Source organism: Myotis nattereri, assembly GCF_964212035.1.
Source record: "Myotis nattereri genome assembly, chromosome: 8".
Classification (NCBI taxonomy): domain Eukaryota; kingdom Metazoa; phylum Chordata; class Mammalia; order Chiroptera; family Vespertilionidae; genus Myotis; species Myotis nattereri.
Window position 1 is genome coordinate 89675215 of NC_138083.1, and position 24397 is coordinate 89699611.

The 24397-nt window shown below is 36.4% G+C and overlaps 1 protein-coding gene across 2 annotated transcripts in view; it reads left to right on the forward strand.

Annotated features, from left to right (window-relative positions):
• Positions 1–24397, forward strand: part of TRAPPC8 (trafficking protein particle complex subunit 8) — a gene marked incomplete at its 5' end in the record, with an annotated part of 72676 nt that overhangs the window by 33917 nt on the left and 14362 nt on the right. The window contains 10 exons of one of the 2 annotated variants that reach the window (XM_081097593.1): positions 3018–3038; positions 3913–4044; positions 5641–5865; positions 7544–7652; positions 9251–9445; positions 9865–9995; positions 12158–12232; positions 12706–12832; positions 17932–18086; positions 23498–23940. In XM_081097593.1, coding sequence (XP_080953719.1) covers positions 3018–3038; positions 3913–4044; positions 5641–5865; positions 7544–7652; positions 9251–9445; positions 9865–9995; positions 12158–12232; positions 12706–12832; positions 17932–18086; positions 23498–23940 — 1613 coding nt within the window. The remainder of the gene's footprint in view (positions 1–3017; positions 3039–3912; positions 4045–5640; positions 5866–7543; positions 7653–9250; positions 9446–9864; positions 9996–12157; positions 12233–12705; positions 12833–17931; positions 18087–23497; positions 23941–24397) is intronic. The other variant, XM_081097594.1, reaches the window with a different exon arrangement.

The window sequence follows — 24397 nt, forward strand, 5'->3', positions numbered from 1 at the left end:
TGCATCCCCAGCTGCCTCGGCCGGCCCTCGCAGCCTCAGATGGCCTTGCAGCCCTTTGCAGCCCTGGCTTCATCCGAAGGTCATCCGGACGGTTGTCCAGAATGTCGTCTGGATGGTCGTTTGGCTGTTCGGTCTAATTAGCATATTAGCTCTTTATTATATAGGATAATAGTCTTGTCATATCATGAACTACAGAAAATAAAATATTCTTCAACTCATTCATAGCTTCTGCTCTCTGAATAAAACTCTATCACTAAAATTCTTTCATTTTCCTTTCAAAAACATTCATGGCAGTTGTCATTCTTTTCAGGGCTTTTTTTATGTGTTTCAAAGCAGTGTTTTTTTCTACTAGAGGTGTCACTGAAAGAGATGAGCTAACAAAGAACTAAGCTGCAATGAGATATGAATGTAGTTATTCAGATCTGAAAATTCATTCTTTCTCAGACAACAGCTTTACTGGATAAAAGAATCAAATTTTGCTTTAGCTAAATTCATACATGCCATGGACTTCCAGGTCTCTCCTAAATTGGTCAGTCCTTGCGGGTTAAATTTGAGAAGGCTGGGGATTTACTGTGCTCGTTCTCATCTGGATTATATATTAGAGTCATTTACACACTATCAAAGATATCTATGGCATATCCTTATATTAATCAGAATGTCCAGGATTGCTGCCCATCCAAGTTTTGCAATTTAATGATGTTTCATTGGCAATTTAAAAATACGTATTTATTCTGTGTGTGTGTGTGTTTGTATGTTATGTGTGCACACATGCTAGGAATAAACTTAAGAAATATATAGGACTGAGAGAAAAAACTATGAAACTCTATTGAGAAGTCTGAATAAAGTTCCAAAATAGAAAAAGTAATTAGAGGGAATTACCTGTTCTATTTATTAAAATGCATTTGAAGGCTATAGAAATTAAAACTGTTTACAGTGATAAGAATAGACAGGAATGGAATGGAATGAGAATTTAAATACATATGATTAGGTGTCATTTAATTTAGTGAAGAGTGTTAGATAATTCACTGAATGCTATTGTGACTTGTAGCTAGCTGTTTGGGGTTGGATTAGTCATTACATGATAATATAACTATAGCTGGATTATAATGTGAAAAATAAAACAAAACAAAAAAACTAGAAGAAAATACAGGAGAGCATTTAAAAAATCTAGGAATGATAACATCCTTTCCGAGTTTGATGTAGTATCCTGAAAACAATGGCAAATATAATATGCTTGACTTCTAAAGAATAAACTCCTTCATGTCAAAATTGGGAAATACTATTTGCAAATGTATGATAAAGGCTTGATACTTATTAAGTGTACAAAGGGCTCTTACAAACCACATAATCACAAAAACCCATTCACAAAAGAGTATAAATAGGCAATTCACAAAAAAAAGTACAAAGACCTTTAAACATAGGAAAAGATTAGCAGCCTACTGTTAAAGAAATGCATGTTGAGAAAGAGTCATTTTCCTTTTATTAAAGAGATAGATGTTAAAAAATGATCTTGGGCTGAGTAGAGAAAATATGTACTCTCATTCTCTGTTGACAAGAATATATATGGGTACTTCTTTTTGTAGCAGTTTGTCTGTCTTGATTAGAATTTGAAGTATAAGCATAGCTTTCATTAAGTCAGCAGTTCTATTTTTAGAAATTTGTCTAATAAAAATTCTATATAGTAAGAGCGTAATATGCTAAGTGTCTGAACAATTGTTTGACCATTCAGTTGATCACTGACCAGTCGCTATGACACGCACTGACCACAAGGAGGCAGATACTCTGACAGCTAAGGTTAGCTTGCTGCTGGGGTCTGGCTGATCGATCAGGACTGGGCGAAAGGGCCAGACTCCTCCTGGAGCCCTCCCAAGGTTCCTCCCCGGCCGGCCGGTCCCCATCACCCCTGAAGGTGACTGGGTGAGACAGCCCCTATCTCTGGGCAGGCTGAGGGACCCCACCCATGCACAAATTCATGCACCCGGCCTCTAGTATTTATATAATTAGTCGCATTTGTTTAGAAAAATGTAAATATATTTTTATTGATTTCAGAGTGGGAGAGAGAGATAGAAACATCAGTGATGAGAGAAACTCATTGATTGGCTGTCTCTTTCACACCCCCTACTGGGGATCGAATCCGCAACCCAGGCATGTGCCCTTGATCAAAATCGAACCCAGCACCCTCCAGTCTGCAGGCCGATGCTCTGTTCACTGAACCAAACCCGCCAGGGCTAGAAAATGTTTATTGAAGTATTTTTTCTTAGAAAAGTTTGAAGCAATAATAAATCAGTTGGAGACTGTTAATAGATTAGGGTATGTTTGTGTAATGGAATACAATGTAGCTTTAAAAGAAATGAGAAATGGGAGATGTAGATGTCTTGGAAAGATGTCCATGATAATAAGTTTAAAAAGCAAAATAAAGAATACTCTAATATCATTTATGCATAGAAAAGAGTGTGTTTTTAAAAAACTAGCATATAAGCACACATGTAATATATATACTAGTATACCACTTTAAGCTGGAAAATTGGATGAGGCATGGGATGGGAAAGAAAGATGTTCACTTTTTTTCCTTCAAACATTTAGCCTTTAAGGAAAAAAGAGTTTGTATTAATTTAAAATAAAGAAAATATTGTCCTAAGAAAATGAAGATGTAAGCTTCCAACCCTTCCTCTCCCCCCCCAACCCCCATGGTAATTCTGATGCATTGATATAGAACCACTTGTTAATTGTATATTCCTAATTTCCTCACTAGCTTTTGGCTCTTAGTTACCAGAAACATTATCTGATTATTTAGTTTTTGTCCTGAGGAGTTTGAAATAGATAATATCTACCGTTTACTGAATGTTTCTGGAGTGTTTCCTCATATCTGTTCCAACTCTAATATAATTTTATGATTGCTGCAGAGATAGTTATAATAGTGTCTGAATACTTTTTGATGTAACTATAATCTGTTGAAATGATTTCATTTAAAGTCAATGTTTTCTGTTTTCAACTTTCCCTGGGGAAAATAATGGCAGCAGAACACGTGGAAGGGCATGGTAAGTTCTGCTTGAGAGTAGCTGGAAACCTAGAGAAAGTTTTGGTGAAAATGTTGTTGATACTTGATCAGCAACCTTCAGTACTTTCTCTCAGTGATTTAGAAAGTAATGATGGCTCTTTCAGTTGAAAGATTTTTCTTATGGATTAGGATGTAAGTGCAGTATGTGGTTTTTGTAGACACTGTTGTAAGATTCAGTTGAGGTGAAATAATTTGAGTTTTGCCATTCATTAATATAGCAGGCAATACTCCTTAAAGGGGAAGCCTTCTGAACTTTTTAATGCAGTAGCTTTTTTGGTCCACTTGAATCACAGCAAAAATTAAGAATTCTTTTCAAATACAATAAAACTTTATGGAGGATAAAGTAATAGATTAAATTATTTTATAACTTACATACATTGTTTTATTTTTCCTTTTTTTTGGAGGGAAATACACTATTGGATGTCACAGATCAATTTGCAGAAGAAATTAGATAGGTGTGAATCTTTTTTGTGTGTTTGTGTGTGCTCTATTTTCTGGTTTATCATTAATCAGTATATCTGTATTAAGTTATCAGTTTACATACTGTTTTTTCCATTTGAAAAGGGATTGCATTTCTTCAGAGGCTTTTTTACATGGTGTATGTCATAACCAGGCATTTGGCTTTATGAAAAGCAAAAGAAAATACTTCATGGTAGAGTGTTTTCTGAAGGTTTTTTTTTTAATGTGCTTATTGGGAAAAAGAATTATCAGGATTGGATTACTTACCCCTTGCTCTCTGCCCTCAGATACTCTAAGTTAAACATTGAATATGTTATTTATTAAGAAAGTAAATGTTTTTCACCCATTTTTTTGTGTGTGTGTGAAACTCACCTTTTCTCTTAAACATTCAACAGGACTCTGATCTTCGAAGTGCTCTTCTTTTGGAACAGGCGGCTCACTGCTTTATAAATATGAAGAGTCCCATGGTTAGAAAATACGCGTTTCATATGATATTGGCAGGCCATCGGTTTAGTAAAGCAGGACAGGTGAGTGCATTTTCTTTAAAAAAGAAAACAACTTATTATTTTAGTTTCTATTTGTTATAATTTGTTATTTATTTTATAAATGTATGTCATTTGTCAATATTTTATGACTTAATATTAATCCTAAAGACAGATACAAATTTTGTTTCAAGGTACTGTGTAATATTTTATGTTGATAAGAGCATGAGATTTGGATTTAGGAAAGTCTGGGATTCAGTCTTGAAATTCTGTGCATCTATTTGACAGACCTGGAGCAGTTACTGTTGCTGCCAAGGTTCCAGTGCAGATGCAAGATAAAAGGGTCCTCGCGCTTTCTATCTGTCTGATTGTGGCAGCCAAGATTGAATGGGGGAGTACAGTGAAAAAAATACCTTGATGTTCTGCTTACAACTTGACTTTGGTAGAGCAATTTTTCTGAGCCTCCTTTATAAAAAAACAACAAAAACATTTGGAATTTTGCCCCAATTTGTGTAAGGCTAACCCAAATCATATATGTGAAAATCCAGATAAGATGAATGCATTCAAACAGCATTTACTATTGAGTAGGGGTTGAACCTTCCCCCACTTCAGCTCTGCTCTTCTGTTGTCTTCCAGGGTGCTTTATGATGGCATTTACTAAGTAGTAAATGAGTAGAAGTCTTCTTTGTCCCCAGAAGCAGTTGGGTTGGCGAGATCTTCATTAACTCCCAGGGTCCATTCAAGCATTAGTTGGAGGGAGCTTTGCTGGAGGTAGAGAGTGGTAGCAGCAGTCAGATGGTGGTTCCCTGCATGCTGTCAAGTGGTAGATGACTGTAGTTTGCTTTCATTATCGCTTTATAAAGAAAACATTTCTTAAAGAAACAAATAATTCTGGCAATACATGGTGCAAAGTTTGTAATCTACCCTGGGATGGGAAGTGGGTACAAGGGTATTTTCTGAAGCGAAAGGTTTAGTGGAGGGAGGCCTCTTCCTTGGTACCAAATTCCATCTTTAGGAAGGTGTCTGAGTTCAGCAGGTGGCAGTGATTATAGCTGATTAATTCCAAATATCTGCTCAGATGTGGCAGGATGCAGGGGGCAAAAAAAGAAAGAAAATAATACCAAACAAACAAAACAGTAGTTTAAAAATGTGTGTGTGTGTATACAACTCACATATGCATATGCAGTTTTAGCATATTCACATATGCAGTTTTAGCACACATGGGGTATTTCCATTCAGCCCAGTGCAGTGGTATAAAGAGAGATGACCCTAACAAAATTGAGACTTCATAAGATCACTCTCGTTTATAAGCTAACAACCAAGCCTCTAACTAATCCGTAACTCCATAACGCTACTGCTTTGGAAACTCCCAGGTGGTGTTCCATGAAGTCATCATTATTTCTGACTTTTAGACTTCTTGCCCTTGGACAAAACAGCTGCTTGCTGTAGGACCTCTTGGTTTTTAGTAGTAATTGTTGAGAGGTTTTCCAAAATGTTGGTTTTGTTTTCTTCATTATCCCGGCCTTGGAAGGACCCGTTACTAGTTACTTGATTTTGTGTGTGTGTGCGTATTTATTTTTTTCAGTCCCAGAGAAATTTGAATTTGTTGTGTAATACTTTGTTGTGTTTATTTTCTTACAGAAAAAGCATGCGTTACGCTGCTATTGTCAGGCCATGCAAGTTTACAAAGGAAAAGGCTGGTCTCTTGCAGAGGATCACATTAACTTCACTATTGGGCGCCAATCCTATACTCTTAGGCAGCTGGACAATGCTGTGTCTGCTTTCAGGCATATTTTAATCAACGAAAGTAAACAATCTGCGGCTCAGCAAGGGTCCTTCCTCAGAGAATATCTTTATGTTTACAAGGTGAATACATAGTTTCTGGAGTAGATACTAAAATTTTAATCATTTTTAGCAAAAAGCTTAATATTTAGTACTATCCAGCAGGAGTCTAATAAAGTTTTATTAGAATATCTATATATATAAAGCCCAAGTGACCGTTACGACTGGTCACTGTGACGTGCACTGACCACCAGGGGGCAGACGCTCAACGCAGGAGCTGCCCCTGGTGGTTAGTGGACTCCCATAGCCAACCTCCTGTCGTCACCGGGTCTCTAGTAGTCTGTGAGGTCCGAAAGGTTGGTGACCACTGGTTTAAGGAAACCTTTGGAGCAGCGGTAGCCAGCCAGTTATCCGTGGACCACTGGTGGTCCGTGAAGTCCAAAAGGTTGGCGACTGCTGCTCTAGTGTATATATAATTATCTGTCATAATAAAATGTGACAAGCTGTTTTTTGGTCATAGCTCGGAGTTGCATTGCCCTTCCAGAGTTCTTTAAACGATAAAATTTTTTAAAAAATATATTTTCATTCTTTTCAGAGGAAGGGAGAGGGAGAGAGAGCTAGAAACATCAGTGATGAGAGAATCATGGATTGGCTGCCTCATGCATGCACCCTACTGGGGACGAGCCTGAAACGGGGCATGTGCCCTGACCGTGAATCGAATCTGGGACCCTTCAGTCTGCAGGCCGACACTCTATCCACTGAGCCAAACTGGCTAGGGCAAAAAAGAATTTTAATATTCCAGTATATATTTGATTTGTGGCTGTTCTTAGAATCTTAAAGAAATTACATGTTTTCTGGACTGTTTCATTATTATGCTTTTGGAGTTTTTTAAAAAAATCTTAATTGATTTTATAATATATTGGGTCCTCATATCACCCTGTGGAAAGTATGTCCCCTCTGTTTTTGCTATGAAAAATGAGGTATGGATCTGTGGGAAGTAGACAAATTATTATAGTGTAATCCAGAAAAATTGAAGGAAAAATATTTCCCTGACACAGAAGGATAAGAGATGTAAAGCATTGTTTTATGGGGAAAATTGGAAGTTACAATTTTTTTGTATAGTCCTTTGAAGAGTGAATATTATCGCATTCCTGTCCTGTAGGAAGTAATTACCCTTTATGCTTTATTATTTAAAATCATGTGGATTAAAATTTTGGCAGATAGGATGCTGTAATGAGTCATAGGAAGTAAAATGCATACCAAGATAATGTTTGGAAGTTTAGCATCCAAAGAGAGCTAACTAGCTGAATAATCTTAGAAAGACTTTCTTGGGCCAGAATAAATCTCTAAATTCTATATCTCTGATCTATTAAGTAAAACTAGTAATTCTTTATCTTACTATTTTTGCTTAACATGCTTTTAATTCCTTGTGTATTAAAACACGGGGAAGCAGCCCTGGCTGGTGTAGCTTAATGGTTAGAGTGTTGGCTTGTGCACTGAAGGGTCTTGGATTCGACTCCCAGTCAAGGGCATGTACCTGGGTTGTGGGTTCGCTTCAGGCAACCCATCAATGTGTCTCTCTCACATTGATGTTTCTCCGTGTATTCTCCCCTCCCTCTCTCCCTTCCACACTGTGAAGAAGCTATGGGAAAAGTATATCCTCAGGTGAGGATTAACAACAACAATACAAATGGGGAAACAAATATAAGGAAAATGGAGTTTACTCAGAAATTCTTTTTTATTTCTTTTGTCTTTCTCTTAGAATGTAAGTCAGCTATCACCAGATGGGCCCTTGCCGCAGCTTCCTTTACCGTATATTGACAGTTCAGCCACACGGGTTTTCTTTGGCCATGACAGACGACCAGCAGATGGTTAGTAAAGGTTTTTTTGGCCTTGTTTCCTAGTGACTATTTTTTTGAAGTCTTTTCCTCTCTCCACTTAAAAGAATGTGTTGTTGTTAAAGAATATTTGAAAATAAATAATCCTATACCATAACACCTACCATTCTGCCATCTGAAGATAATCATTGCATTGTTTTTTCTTAGCCGTAAATTAAAAACTACTAAGTAAATAGCTATAATTATAATGGCTTTTCTCATATAAAGAATGCTCCTGTAATTGTATAATCTTGGTAATTTTTTAATGGCTGTAATATATTACATTCAGTGTATAAAAGTACTTTATTTTCACATTTGCTTGTTATATATAATTTGACTGTTTCCATTCTTTTTTATATAAAATCCTGTTGTAAGAGTCATCTTTATGAATAAAACTGTTCTTAACTTTTTATTATGGAAGTTTTCAAATGAACATAGACATACAGAATAGTTGCCCCTATTCTGTTGTTCTTGTTGTAAGGCTTTCTAAAATACAGGATTTTTCCTTAGGATTGAGCCTTAGTATGGCAGTACTGGGCCAAAATTAAAATACAATGCATGTTAAAGTAAAGTAATTCTAAGCTTATATTTAAGCTTAATATGTTTCTTGAGCTAATTTAGTGTTTTATTTAAAAAGTATTTATAGCCAAAACCAGTTTGGCTCGGTGGATGGAGCGTCGGCCTGCGGACTGAAGGGTCCCAGGTTCGAATGGTCGAGGGCATGTGCCTGGGTTGCGGGCACATCCCCAGTGGGAGATGTGCAGGAGGCAGCTGATCGATGTTTCTCTCTCATCAATGTTTCTAACTCTCTATCTCTCTCCCTTCCTCTCTGTGAAAAATCAATAAATATTTATAACAACATTGTTTTTATAGCCAAAAATGAAACAATAGGAGCACAGGAGTTGACAGATTTTGGTATTTTCATATAAAGGATTCATGCTGTAGAACATGAGTGAACTAGTTCTACATGTTTCAACATAGGTAATACCTACAACAAAATGCTGAGTGAAAAAAGTTAGAATGATAGAGCAAATACAATTTCATTTATATATTTCAAACATAAAAACCAATTCTATGCATTGTTTAGTATATACCCATATATGGTAAAGTAAAAAAAAAAAAAAAAAAGGATGAGGATGCTATACTTTTGTTTTGGAGCAACTCCGGGAAGAAGTGGTGCCAGTGGAGATGAAGGATTGAAGAGGGTTTCACAGATCTGAAACATTTATAAAAAAATAATTTTGGGGTAATATGAAAATATACTTTTGTTAAATTTTGATATACAATTATTTGTTACATTAGTCTTCATGGGTTTTGTTGTTTGTTTTTATATGTTTGAAGTATTTTATATAAAATTGCTGTGGAAAATGAGAGAAAATATATCCTTTCAGAGTCAGGAGGAAAAGACCAGAAGAGTTCCAGATAGGTGAGGATTAATAAGAGGATATCTTTTCTCATAGTTAATTGGAAATAGGCAAGAGTGAGTGTATATATTTGTATTTGGATAACTTAGATTTTTATTTAAAGTGTCTCATTTGAGTGTAGTTAGTAATAAACATGTATATTTAATTTTGATACTTTTTTTTTTTTAGGTGAAAAGCAAGCAGCTACTCATGTAAGTCTTGATCAAGAGTATGACAATGAATCCTCTCAGCAGTGGCGAGAACTTGAGGAACAAGTTGTGGCCTTGGTTAACAAAGGAGTAATTCCACCCAATTTCCATCCCACGCAGTACTGTTTGAATAGTTTTTCAGATAACTCAAGATTTCCTCTTGCAGTTGTAGAAGGTGATATACTGGAATTTTTACACATGGTTTTTGTTAGTTTGTTTTACTTACAGTAGATTCAACATAATGTTTTGTATGCCCCAAGTCACCAGAAGCTGAGGATGCAAAAATAAATTAGGAACTCAAAATTTAGCGAGCTGCATTTATAAAAGCAGGCGGTGGGGCTTCCAATATAGGTAGATGCAAAGTGCTGTTAGAATGCCAAAGAGAGAATGCCATCTCTAGTACAGAGAAATGGAGGAACTGCTTTTGAGGAGGTAGTTTTAAAACTAAATCCTGGATAAACAGACATTTACAAGTTGGTAAAGGATAGTCTAGGCAGAAATTCAGAGCTATGAAACAAGGTGTATTCAAAGAATTTGCACACAAGATGAAGTATAGGATTATTAAAGTTACTGACTGAGGCATTTCTTTTATAGAACCAATCACAGTGGAAGTGGCTTTTAGAAACCCTTTGAAGGTTCCACTTTTGTTGACTAATTTGTCATTGCTTTGGAAGTTTCAACCTAAAGATTGCAGTGGAAAGAATGATGAAGAAGTTAAAGAACTAGTAAGTTATTAAAAGGTATTTGTAATTAGCTTGTTTCAGTGATAGCATAACAGATGCTGTAATAACATTTCAACTTCTCTGTTTAGTGGACTGTACTTACTCTTTTTTAAGCTTTTTTCCCCTAGTTATAGAAAGTATGTTATATACCTATTGTTGAAAATTGAAAATGCAGAAGAATATAAAGAATAAAAATAAAAGTCTCCTCAGTTTTTAGAAGTAGCCATTTTAGCACTTCACTGTTTATTCAATAACTTATATTTGTATTTTTCCCTCACATAATGGGATTGTTCTCATATAGTTTTTTCATTTTATGTTGATTTATTTGCATATTGTAATTTTGAAATGTCTTGCTGTTTCATTTTTGCGTAATCATCGTACAAATGATCTGTAAGTTATTTTATCTCTCTATTGGTAGTTATTTTGGAAGGTGCCATTTGTTTACTATCAGTCAGTCCATGAAAATTTGGGTGCACAGTATTTTTTATAATGATTATTTCTGTAGGAAAGATTCGTAGGCATGAAGTTAGAACATTTTTAGGGAATAAATATTTTCATATTTTATTGGTTTTTCAAAAAGTTATACCAACGAGTTTCTCACCAGCACAATATGGGGTTTGGTATCTCATCTTTGCAACATGAAGTCTTCTTATTTATAAAAAAAAAAATCTTGAGTTGATAGGTTAAAAAGTGCCATCTTATACTATTTTATATTTTATCTTCTTGATGGGCAGTAAAGTTGAAATTCTTATATTTGTATTTCTTTTTGTTTGAATTATATTTCTTTTTTACTATGTCTGTAGTAAGCTCTTTATATATTTAAGATGTTATTTTTGAAGTAGGAATGTCTGGAACAACGAATTTTTGTTATCCAGTTGATAGTATCAGAAAGAACTTGGACAAAAAAAGAAAGAACTTGCACAAATACAGTTTTTTACCTAGTTATTTATTAGTTCATTTACTGATACCTTTTATATAAATTTTACTTCTTAGTACTACCTTCCTGTGTGCTTTAATAATGTGGTAAGCATTATTTTGGAACTGGGAAATATTCCAACATGTTCATGTTCATTTATGAAGGGAGAACCTGAAAGACATCTGTTGTATTAACTTTGAACTATTTAAACTTTTCTTTTGAAGTGTTTCATTTTTTAAAAAAAAGATAGGCTTATTTAAAACCTTGCTGTTTAAATTAATTGAAGACATTTTGTGATTACTTATACTCATTGTGAATAGTTTGAAAGAATGAGACTTACAAGGCTCTATTCTGACTTGAATTTTAGTCATTTTTCTAACGTTTTATGGATACCTGGAATACATATTAGAAGAGTATGAACCCTTTACTCCTGGAAAAAAATTTAAATATCTATTAGCTTTTAAAGTATATTAGTCTGTTTAATAATTAGATTTCAAAAGAGGTTTATTAAAGCCAAGTAAAAGTTTTTATTGCTTATATTGAAGGTATTCTTTTTTCTATAAATTTCAAACTCTGGATTTCTTCATGAATTTCAACTGATGGACTAGATGCTGAACTGGAATTTAGGGAAATTAATCCATGGAAAAAGTAAATCTGTGGTCATGAGGATCAGGTTTACTCCAGGTGTGAGCCAGTTAGTTGTGCTTGTTACATGGCCAGAGACTAGAGTTCCTTACTGATGTCATTGATTGGAGTAGACAGGCCTTTTTTGCTCTCCCCACAGCCCTTATTTTCCACCAATTTTTTAAATATCCTGCTTAGGCTGCCATTACTTTTCCCATGTGTAATTAACCAATTTGGAAAAAGGTGCTGGTTGGAGTGAAAGGGAGAAATTGCTCTTATTGCAAGATTAAGATAAATGGCCATTTTGACCATTGTTGATAATAAGCAGCTGAACTTTCTCTCTTGAGGTTTTAACCTCTTGGTGGCTGCAACTTCACTTACTGTCTTTAGTTGAGTTGTACTGAATTAAATTGGGGGGAAAAACAAGTGCCCCCTACTGAATGGCTTTACTGCCCTTGTAAAAGTAAAACTCTTTGCATATTGCTTAGCTCCTTAGCACATAGTAAGAACCTAGTAAATACTAACTATAATTATTGTTGTTCTTAGTGTTGATACATAGGAATGTTAATAATCTGATAACTTTATTTATTAGAATGTATATTTTACAAAATAATTTATTTTTTAGGTAGCAAGTGAACCCGAAATGATTGGAACTGAAGTTATTTCAGAATTCTTAATTAACAGTGAAGAATCTAAAGTGGTAATTATTGATTATTTTTCAGTCTTAAGTCTTTCTGAAAGAAAGATGACAACTTTTTAAAAAATCAGTTTATTCAGTTTGTTTTAGGTCCTGGTTTTCTTAAAAACTAGAATTTAAGAGATTAGGATACTGGGATTGCACAGGAGGAAATTGGTGGAAGAATAGGTTTGCAGTGGTCTTTGGTTTGTTTTCTAAGAAGCCTGGTGAAAAGTTTTTGCTTTTTTCTTGCGGTCAGTATATTTGGTCGACCAGAAGATTTCATTATTATTAAAAGTATCGATGAGGATCCAGGCATCTGTTGAATTTAGAGACTTCCTTTTGAAGAAAATGTTTCCCAATAAGAAATATTAGTTGATAATTTAAAAGTTTAGGTCATGAGTTTATATTTCTGCAACATTACAGAATTTAGATGTTCTACTGTTTTTATGATACTGTGAAAACAAATAATGAGAGTGACTTAAATATCTCCACAGGCCAGACTAAAGCTCTTTCCCCATCACATAGGGGAGCTGCATATTCTGGGAGTTGTTTATAATCTGGGCACTATTCAGGGCTCCACGACAGTAGATGGCATCGGTGCTCTTCCTGGATGTCACACAGGTAAAGCTATGGCGTTACTAAACAGTTAGGAAACTAGTACTTAATTCAATCTCTATAGAATAAAATGAATATGAGGTATTTTAAAAATAGGTTTAATGTACTTTCAATTCAGCATTTAGTCAGACGGGAGAATGAATAATTTGGATTATTTTAAACTCCGACATTTTTCAAAAATAAACTTTATTCCCTTCTAATGTATTTACTTTTGATAATCTTTAGTTTCTACCATATGTATTTCTCTTTCCTGTTATTGATCCAAACTTAATAAAGTCTGACCAAATATATTTAAACCATTGAGATTTCTGCTGCCAATACAAAAACCATCTTAACATATTCTATTTTTGAATATTGTCTTTTAGCAAATTAAAGACCAGTGTTTTCACATCATTGGATATTAAACATCTTAAATTCTGTCATCTCTCCTATGAAGAAAGTAGGATTTTAGTGTTAAGGTGATATTTTTGGTCTCCCAGATGATGTTTTACAAATTTTAGAAGAGTAAAACTCTAAGATACATATTTAACAGAGTTTACTTTTTTCTTTAAACTTAGGGAACACTTCTAGATCTAATATTGTAATTGTTAATATGTAGTTATTTAAGTTGACAAGATGCTACACAGTTTACTGTAAAATCCCTTCTTTTGGCCCTTCATTTTTAGTAGATAAGGCTTATTTTTTTAAAACAGACTTGAATTTAAATATAAATGATTTTTGTACAAAGTAAACAGAAGTGGAATGAATCCATAAGAATTCAGAATTAAAAACAAAAAATTTACACTGAAGTTGAGTATGGTATTCTGCATTTTAGTACTATATTTTTAATTCCTGGGCAGCGTTTATAAGTAATCTTCCTAATTTATTGCACATTTTAAGTAAGTAAGCTGAGTGTGAAGAATCCTAAGATCTTTTTCTTTTCCACTTGTACATACTTAGGATCTTAATCTAATACCAGTAATTTATGGTTTTCAATAAACTATAGATCATAGTTTCATTTATGCTAACAAATATATTTATTAACTAGAGGCCCAGTGCACGAAAATTCATGCACTGGGGGAGGGGGTGGGAGAGGGTCCATGTGCTGGCTTAGGCCTACTCCCCAGGGGGAACGGGCCTAAGCTGGCAGCCAGACATCTCTCTGGCAGCCCGGGAGCTCTCGGGAGATGTCCCAGAGGGAGCAGGCCTAAGCTGCAGTTGGACATCCTTAGCACTGCCAAGGAGGCTCTTGCCACCACTGCTGCGCTCGCAGCTGTCAACCCAGCTTATGGCTGAGCGGAGCTCCCCCTGTGGGAGCGCACTGACCACCAGGGGGCAACTCCTGCGTTGAGTGTCCGCCCCCTGGTGATCAGTGCGCGTCGTAGCAACGGTCGTTCCCAGTCATTCCGCTATTAGGGTCAATTTGCATATTACCCTTTTATTATATAGGATATTATAATTTACTAGGTATATCAGTTAATGCGGATTTTTTTAAATAGATGGAGTTACACATATGTTGATATATATATGTGATTTGATATGTATGCTGTTTTGTTGTATTGATAACAAGCTTCAAAATTTCATAGGTCAAATTTGCTGAAGGTGTTAACATCATAGATATTTTTACACTTAAAAATGTTGCATTTTGTGCCAAAAAAAGAGCATTTGCGGTAAGTTACAATTCATTACTTTATTTTGAAGAAAAGTGCTGCTGAATACTTCAGGAAGCTTTTGATGAACATGCTCCATCTCAAGATATTTGTGAAAGCTGGTTTAAACGCTTTATAAGTGATGATTTCGATGTGAAAGACAAAGAACATCCAGGTCAACTGAAAAAGTTTGAAGCCCAATGACAAGTATTATTGGATGAAGATGCGTGTCAAACTCAAAAACAACATGCAGAAAGATTAAACGTTGCTCAGCAAACAATTTCTGATCATTTACAAGCAATGGGAAAGATTTTAAAGGAAGGAAAATGGGTGCCACATAAACTGAACGAGAGACAGATGGAAAAACGAAAAGTCATCAGTAAAATATGCTTCAATGGTACAAAAGAAAGTCTTTTTTGGATTGAGTTGTGACTGGCGATGAAAAGTGGAGAATCCCAAATGCACAAAATCATGGGTTGATCCAGGTCAACCATCAACATCGACTGCAAGGCCAAATCGCTTTGGAAAGAAGACACTGCTCTGCGTTTGGTGGGTTCAGGATAGTGTGGTGTATTATGAGCTTCTAAAACTAGGTGAAACCGTTAATACTGATCGCTACCGACAACAAATAATCAATTTGAACCACGTTTTAATTGTGAAACAAACAGAATATTCCAGAAGACAGGGCAAAGTAATTTTGCTTCATGATGACGTGCCATCACACACTTCGAAACCAGTTAAAGATGCGTTAAAAGATCTTGCCTGGGAAGTATTAACACACCCGCTGTATTCACCAGACCGTGCTCCTTCAGATGACCACTTGTTCCGATCGATGGCACATGCACTTTCTAAGCAGCGCTTCAAAACATATGAAGAAGTGGAAAATTTGGTCTCTGAATGGTTTGTCTCAAAACAAGAAAAGTTCTATTGGGATGGTATCCACAGATTACCTGAAAGATGGAGAAATGTGTAGCTAGCGATGGACAATACTTTGAATAAAGCACTTTTGATGTTTCTCTTGAAATTATCCTGTTTTCTTGGATTACAAAATCTGCATTATTTACTGGTAAACCTAGTATACTAGAGGCTCGGTGTACGGATTCGTGCACTGGTGGTGGGCATGGCTGGTCAGCCAAGTGGCTATGGACCCTCCCTCTGAGCAGCTGCTCCTCCTGTGGGAGCAGCTGCTCCTTGTCAGCTGAGTGATGCTCCCACTGTGAGAGTGCACTGACCACCAGGGGACAGCTCCTACATTGAGCATCTGCTTCCTGGTGATCAGTGCATGTCATAGCAACTGGTCGACCGGTTATTCTGCCATTCTGTCGGTGGTCTTTTATATATATAGATGGTATTTTAGGACGTTAATGAGAACAATCCCTGAATTCACTATTGAAATAAGTTGCATCTTGTAAGCAGACTTTTCATGATTTAGTGTAGTTTATTATTATGTAAAATGCTAATAGGGATATAGATCAAACAAAGTATAGGAAATGCTACATTATATGTCTGCTCTGGGAATATCACAGTCACCATCTGAACATAAAAAGCTCTGAGTAGTCTTGCAGGAAAGATAGTTGAATACCCTTGATTTTATTTCCACTGTGTGGAAGCTTTTGGGAGATATCTCATATGAATATTAAATGATTTTAATTGTCTTTGTACAATCTATTGAGATCATGTAGTTATCCAGAAATATTAGTATATGCATTTCTATCAGTATTTATGTTAGTTTACTTATATGTTTGAATATGAGTAAAAGGGAAAGTTGTAGTTATAAAGAAATATTAGCACACATTTATTATCAGTATATGTATTAGTATAGTATATTTGAATATGAGTAAAAGTGAAAAGTTGATCTCTTTCAATATTTTGGAATTTTTCCCTTTGAGAATAGATATATTTTTTTAAGATACTATTTTTAAAAAATATTTATGCTTTGTTCTTATACCTTTATTTTTATTGATTTCAGAGAGGAAGGGAAAAGGAGAGAGAGAGAGATAGAAACATCAATGATGAGAGAATCATTCATTGGCTGCCTCCTGCACACCCCACACTGAGGATCAAGCCCGCGAGTCGGGCATATGCCCTTGACCAGAATTGAACCTGGGACCTTTCAGTCTGCAGGCCAACACTCTATCCACTGAGCCAAACTGGCAAGGGCGAGAATAGATCTTTTTCATAACCTGAATCTAATTGTTGGTCCAACACAGCCATTCTCTTAGATAGAAAAATTTTGGATAATAGCCAATATGGTTAAATATAGGTTTAAAAATACAGGTTCCTCCTCTCGGCCACTGGGCTACCGTTGCATCGAAACACATCAGGCCAGAAAAGAATGGACGGAAATTTACAAAGTGATGCAAAGCAAAGGACTGAATCCAAGAATACTCTATCCAGCAAGGCTATCATTCAAACTTGAAGGGGAAATAAGAAGCTTCACAGACAAAAAAAGGCTAAGGGAGTTTATCACCACCAAGCCAGCAATGCAAGGAATGCTAAAGGGACTGGTATAAAAAGAAGAAATAAAAAGCTCAGGAAGAAAACAGCCACACAGAAAAAGAAATGGCTACAAACAAGTACCTTTGAATAATAACTTTAAACGTAAACAGACTAAATGCTCCAAACAAAAGACATCGAGTGGCTGAATGGATAAAAAACTATGCTGCTCTAAAAAGGAAGGAACTCTTCCCATTTGCAACAGCATGGATGGAACTGGAGAGCATTATGCTAAGTGAAATAAGCCAGTCAATGAAGGAAAAATACCACATGATCTCACTCATTCATGGATAATAGAGACCATTATAAACTTTTGAACAATAATAGATACAGAGGCAGAGCTGCCTCAAACAGATTGTCAAACTGCAGCAGGAAGGCCGGGGAGGGTTGGGGGGCAGGAGGTAGGGGGGTAAGAGATCAACCAAAGGACTTGTATGCATGCATATAAGCATAACCAATGGACATAAGACACTGGGGGATAGGGGAGGCTAGGGGACTGTCTAGGGCGGGGGGGGGGGGGCGGGAATGGACACATATGTAATACCCTTTGTAATACTTTAAGCAATAAAATAAATAACACATTTGTAAAGTTAAAAAAAAAAAAAGACGTTACGAAATACGGAGGATAGGAATGTTCAGCAGTCACCAAATGGGCATTTCAAAGAAAAAGCAAATTTGAAAGCATGTGAGGGGAGACAATAAATTCAATAAAACATTTTTAAAAAGAAAAAAAAAAAAATACAGGTTCCTATTTAGTGATAGGTAGTCTTTCTGCAAAGTAAGAAAATCTAATAAGATGAGAAATTAAGCAGCATAAAATAGGTATAATGAAAATAAAGCCTAATTCTTTGATTAACCATGCTAGTCAGTAGTCTAGAATTTTCCGAGAAATAATCTGAAACTTGAGAGTATTCATATATTCAGGCTAACCTGATATTAACATACCAAGTTTGCTAGGACATTGATTGTTTTTTATTTCAGGGAAACAGTCCTTGGGCATGTCAGTTCGAGGGAGACAAGATTTAGAAATTCAAGGTCCTCGACTTAACAGCACAAAAGAAGAGAAAACATCTATAACATATGGTCCTGATCGACGATTAGATCCCATAATCGTTGAGGAAATGCCACTGTTGGAGGTATTTCACTTTTTAAAAATTTGTGGGTTTAATTATTTATTTATAAGTTCAGATTATACTTTGAGTGAATTAATTTTAGGCTTTGAGGTTATTGATATTACATTGATCTTTTAAAATTATTAAGCTAGGATTAAATTCAATTCACAAAGATAAAGGTAATCATGCAACTTGGCATTAAGTCACAGCCTGGTTATGAAATATGACCCTCAAAATATGAATGTAAATTGGGAAAACACTTCTAAAAGAAGATTTTTGTTAATAAAATCAATGGCTTTTTTTGTGTATGTAAAGATATAAAAGTAATATGGGAATGCTGTAAAAATTTAAAGCAATATGAATAAAAAGCAATGTTCCCTTCAACTTGTTTGTTTGTATCCCCACCCCACTTCTGCATTCATGCCGAAGGACTTCAAGGTCTTTTAGTTGCAGAAGACTCACTGATGCTAGTTTGCAGAAGCCAAAAAAGAGAAAACATTATTTAGTTGAAGGGTATTGGATATCTCCTGCCAACTGAAGTAGTATAGAATAATAAGTCCCAAAGAAAAATAAGGACTCAGCAGCTCCAGGGAATGTAGCAGTAAATGTTTGTAAGCCTTTAAAAGTATTGCTTTGGATATGGCCTTAGTCTTATAACTTACAGTTTTCGTGCCACTTTAATACAAGTTTCAAATTTCGGGGAGAGAATTCTGGCCTACCTTGGATCAGGTATCTCTAACTGTGAGGCAGAATAAATGCAAGGTTATGAAGGCTAAGGGTGAACACTGGAAGGCAGTCCTTCCTCTTGCATCCTCAAATTTCTCTAATAAGGGAAGTTATAAGCTTAGTCATTTCCTCCGGCACCCGGGACCCAGGCCTTTGGTCCGGCCACAGAGGAGAAGCCAAGCCTCGAGGCTAGGCTTCTCTGCTGCGGCCGCAGTGAGGCTTGGCTTCGTTACTGACATTTTTTCGGTAAACATCATTATGTATATATTGTGTCCATATTCTAGTTTAGATTAAACTTTAGAAATGAAATTGCTTGGTCAAAGGGTATAGGAATTTAAATTTTTGCAACATACCACAAAATTACCTTCAGCAAGGCTGTAGCAGTTTGCACTTTTCCTTGGAGTGGGACTGCGCATTGCCATGCTATGTATTTTTTAGTTGTTTTTTTTTTAACTTTGGCAAATCAGATTGGTGAAAAATGATATTGTTTTCATTTACATTTCTCTGATAACAAGGCTTGTCAATCTTCATATTTTTTTGTCTATGTGATTTTTTTTCTCCCATATGTTCATATAATTCTATTAATACCCCTTTAATTGGTGTTATTTCCCTTTTCTCATTGGATGATTTTTGTGGGTACTAATTCTATACCTATAGTAGGATAGGTAACAACTCATGACAGTGGGGATGTGTGTGTGCTGAGCATAGGCTGTTACTGAGCTGCTTATATTCTTTCCAGGTTTTACACGTGCTTAATTATGTTGCATTTAGTGTCGTGTAAATAGGGCCAATAAAAGACTTATAGACTGATTTCAGTGCTAGTTTCTGTTTATTCCTATTTTGCACCTATTTTAACTTTAATGTGGTGTCTTTCACCATGCTAAGGTTTTTTTTGTTTTGTTTTAAATATATTTTATTGATTTTTTATAGAGAGGAAGGGAGAGGGATAGAGAGTTTGAAACATCAATGAGAGAGAAACATCGATCAGCTGCCTCTTGCACACTCCCCATTGGGGATGTGCCCACAACCAAGGTACATGCGCTTGACCGGAATCGAACCTGGGACCCTTCAGTCCGCAGGTGGACACTCTATCCACGGAGCCAAACTGGTCAGGGCCATGCTAAGGTTTTAAACATATATAAAATAATATCTGATAGTCTCTTACTTTGTCACTTCTAAGTTTTATAATTACACAGACTTACCTGGTCAAACTTCTATGTGTTTTATTTTTAATCCAAGGGAATTTTATCTTCTGAATGTCAAGGGGTAGGGATCAAACTTTGTTTCTAGTTCCAATTACCATTAATTGAATATTGCAAGCTTTTTATACTTTCTAATATACTAATATCCTGAAAGTATGCATACCCTGTTTTATTTTGTTTTCAGGTGATACCTGTTTGGCTCAGTACTGTTCCCTCATTCCTTTTTGTGTCAATACTGTACTCTTGTGTGTGTGTATATATATATATTTGACTCATAAAGGAAGGGAGAGGGGGAGAGAGATTTAGAAACATCAGTGATGAGACAGAATCATTGATCAGCTGCCTCCTGCATTCCCCACACTGGGGACCGAGCCCACAACCTGGCAATGCGCCCTGACCAAGAATTGAACCATGATGTGGTTCGTAGGTTGATGCTTAACCACTAAGCCATGCTGGTTGAGCTATTCCTAATACCTTATGTCAGAAACATTTTATAGAATTTGAAGTTTAAAGGAGTAGTGAAAGAAGTTACCAGTCTACAGTCTGATGAAATAATGTCTTATTCTAGAGGCTCTGTACACTAATTAGTGCACAGGTGGGGTCCCTCAGCCTCCCAGCAATCAGAGCCGATCGGGGCCATCTCGCCCAGTCCCAATTGGGGCTGATGGGCCCGGCCGGCCCGGGAGGGACCGCAGGAGGTTGGCTGGCCAGCCAGGGAGGGACCACGGGAGGGATCCAGGGCATGTCCGGCCATCTCACCCAATCCCAGTCGGCCGGACCCCAGCACAAGCTAACCTACTGGTCTGAGCATCTACCCCAGGGGTGGGCAAACTTTTTGACTCGAGGGCCACAATGGGTTCTTAAACTGGACCGGAGGACCGGAACAAAAGCATGGATGGAGTGTTTGTGTGAACTAATATAAATTCAAAGTAAACATCATTACATAAAAGGGTACGGTCTTTTTTTTTTTTTTTTTTTTTTTTTTTTTTTTTTTTTTTTTTTTTTTTTTTTAGTTTTATTCATTCCAAAAGGGCCGGATCCAGCCCGCGGGCCGTAGTTTGCCCACAGCTGATCTACGCCCTGGTGGTCAGTGTGCGTCATAGTGACTGGTCCAACGGTTGACTGAATGGTTGACCGATAGGTCGGCCAATTAGCATATTATGCTTTTATTATCTATCTATATAAAAGCTTAAGCGACCGTTAGAACAGAACTACTGGTCAACCAGTTGCTATGATGTGCACTGACCACCAAGGAACAGATGCCCAACGTAAGAGCTGCCCCCTTGTGGTGAGTGTGCTCCCACAGCCAACCTCCTGCGGCCCCTCTTCCCTGCTGGCCAGCCCCTTGATAGGCCTTGATCACCGGCCAAGCCGAGGGACCCCACCTATGCACGAATTCATTCACCGGGCTTCTAATATAGGATATTTATCAAAACAAGTGAGGATGGCCCTGGCCGGTTTGGCTCAGTGGATAGAGCGTCGGCCTGCGATCTGAAAGGTCCTGGGTTCGATTCCGGTCAAGGGCATGTACCTTGGTTGCAGGCACATCCCCGGTAGGGGGTGTGCAGAAGGCGGCTGATTGATGTTTCTCTCTCATCGATGTTTCTAACTCTCTATTCCTCTCCCTTCCTCTCTGTAAAAAATCAATAAAATATTTAAAACAAAAACAAAACAAATGAGGATGAAAATTTCTGAAGCTCATTGGAAAAAAGATAAAAATTAAAATGTTGTGTATATACACTACCATTTTAATATAGAAAAGCAGAGAGAAGAGCAGGCCCATTCAAGTTTCCACTGACTTTCTTGTATAGACTATGTTGTGTATATATCTAGTTTATTCAGCCAGACTTGTGTGATAGATGTTTGATTTGTGTCTAGTCCTTTTCCCTTACAGATAAAACCACAGTGAATAAGCATATGCATATCATTTTGAATATTTGTATTTACACATGTATTTTTAAGATACAGTAGTAGGTCTTAGTCTTACTTTTCCATTTAAATTGAAATTGTTACCAGTATCGACTGTTTAAAAGGACTTTGAGTAACTGTGCTTTTGAAATAAAGGCTAGATATGTTGATTCTTCTTAAAGAGCCAACTTATTATATTTAGTAAAACTTTTATTCTGAAGATACATTACACAACATCTCCATATGGTATATCACTGAACTGTTACTTATACCATCGCCTTTCCCATCTTTACCAATGCCGTAGCCTTGTTAATAGTATCCAGTTGTCTGTATATTTTAGTGTGGCTGTGGTACTCTGTCTCACTAGTTACTCATGTAGTTGTTTTGATGTAACATCTCAAAATTGATATTCCTGCACATATATTTGGTAACTTCACTTAAGTTTATTTGACACTAGCCAATCAGTTCAGGCAGTGTCTTCAATATAACGCTATGCCTGCTTTATTTTTTCCTCTTTTTAACCTATAATTTGGATTCTACACTAATCCCTTATTTTCTCATATCCATTTTAAAGCTTCTAATACCCACAAATTTTATCTGATACCTTAAACTCTGGTGATAATGTAGTTCCATTCAACCGTTGATTAAGAAACACAGGTATATCCCTTGGATTTTTTATAACTCCTTTGGGATTGCCAGCCGTAACTTTATTGGAACATTTGTCCTCATACTGTTTATAGTTGTCCTTTCTGATATACTCTCAGCGTAGTTCTGACATTTATACTTAACGATTCTTTAAATGCAAGTAGTTGTCAGCCCATGTTTCTACCTCTTAGTGTAGGTCCACAATATCTGAAAATCCCGAGGCCAGATGTGTGTTGGAATTCACTTTTTGTCTTAATTTTTAGAAATTGTGTGAATATGTTCATATTTATGTCCAAAGTGTTATGTAACTCCTGTTGGGCTTGTGGCAGCACCTGGTTCTCAAGCTCATTTCTTGAGTGAATCATAGACTAAATGAATAATACACTAAATGGGAAAAGCTATATAAAGTCCACATTAGTCAACTTCAGCTTTTGCTCCCATGTGAGTTCCTGAAAGCTTGAGGTTCTTCGAGCTTTTGGAGTTATCAGATTATGGGCATGGAATCATGGATCTCTGTGTTCTTCCCTTTTAAGACCTATAATGTACTAGTATCTTTTCATTTTAATGATGTATAAGTAAATGAGCTATTTTTCAAGTTGATATTGATAAGGAGTTTTTGACTGATAATTATTTAATTCATACTCCGTATAACCATATTAAATTACTTTTGACTTTTCTTGTCTGTAATCTACAGAGTTGTGGAAATTAGGCCAGTAACCCTCTGTTAGTGACATTTTTCCTTTAATTCATAACTGAACTCTGCTACTGAGTAACATTGGTTTTTATCTCTTATCTAAAATGGGGTTAATTGCCACATATTCAGGGAGATACCAAAGAGAATAAAATATTTGCAATCCTTTAGTAAAGAATACAGCATCTTAAAGTGTCATTCATTCACTAGGGGGTCAGAATTGTTAACAGACAATATAATACTATTTTTTCCCTCCAATGCAGGTGTTCTTTATACATTTCCCTACAGGGCTCCTGTGTGGAGAAATCAGAAAAGCATATGTAGAATTTGTCAATGTCAGCAAATGTCCTCTTACTGGATTGAAGGTTGTTTGTAAACGTCCAGAGTTCTTTACTTTTGGTGGTAACACGACTGCTCTAACACCACTAAGTCCCTCAGCTTCTGAGAACTGTAGTGCTTACAAGACTGTGGTGACAGAGTCTACCTCTGTGTGTACAGCACTCACCTCGTCAGCGTCTTCTGTAGACTTTGGCATTGGCATAGGAAGTCAGCCAGAGGTGATTCCTGTTCCCCTTCCAGACACTGTTCTTCTACCTGGAGCTTCAGTCCAACTACCACTGTGGTTACGTGGGCCGGATGAAGAAGGTGTCCATGAAATTAACTTTCTGTTTTACTATGAAAGTGTTAAAAAGCTGCCTAAAATACGGTGAGCATTAGGAATCTTCTGATTTAACCTCTTCGTTTAATATATGTGTACAAATTCAAATAAACATTTTGATATTTGCTAACATGTCATTTTTTTATGAATTACTTCTTCCAAATGCTACATGATGTTTATATTTGAGGCTGTTCCTAATATAGCGAGCTGTAAGTTCTAAGTGGCCAAAAGTAGAAAAAATTAAGCTACACTAATCTTTTAAAAGAAATATATTTTTATTTGATTCAGGGAAGAAGAGAGAGAGAAGAAAACATCAATGATGAGAGAGAATCACTGATCAGCTGCCTCCTGCATGCCCCCTATCAAGGAAGAGCCCTCAACCCAGGCATGTGTTCTGACCAGGAATCGAACCGTGACCTGGTTCGTAGGTCAATGCTCAACCACTGAGCAATACCAGCCAGGCTAGCGTAATCTTTTTAGTGGCTTCTCTATTTATAAACTTTAT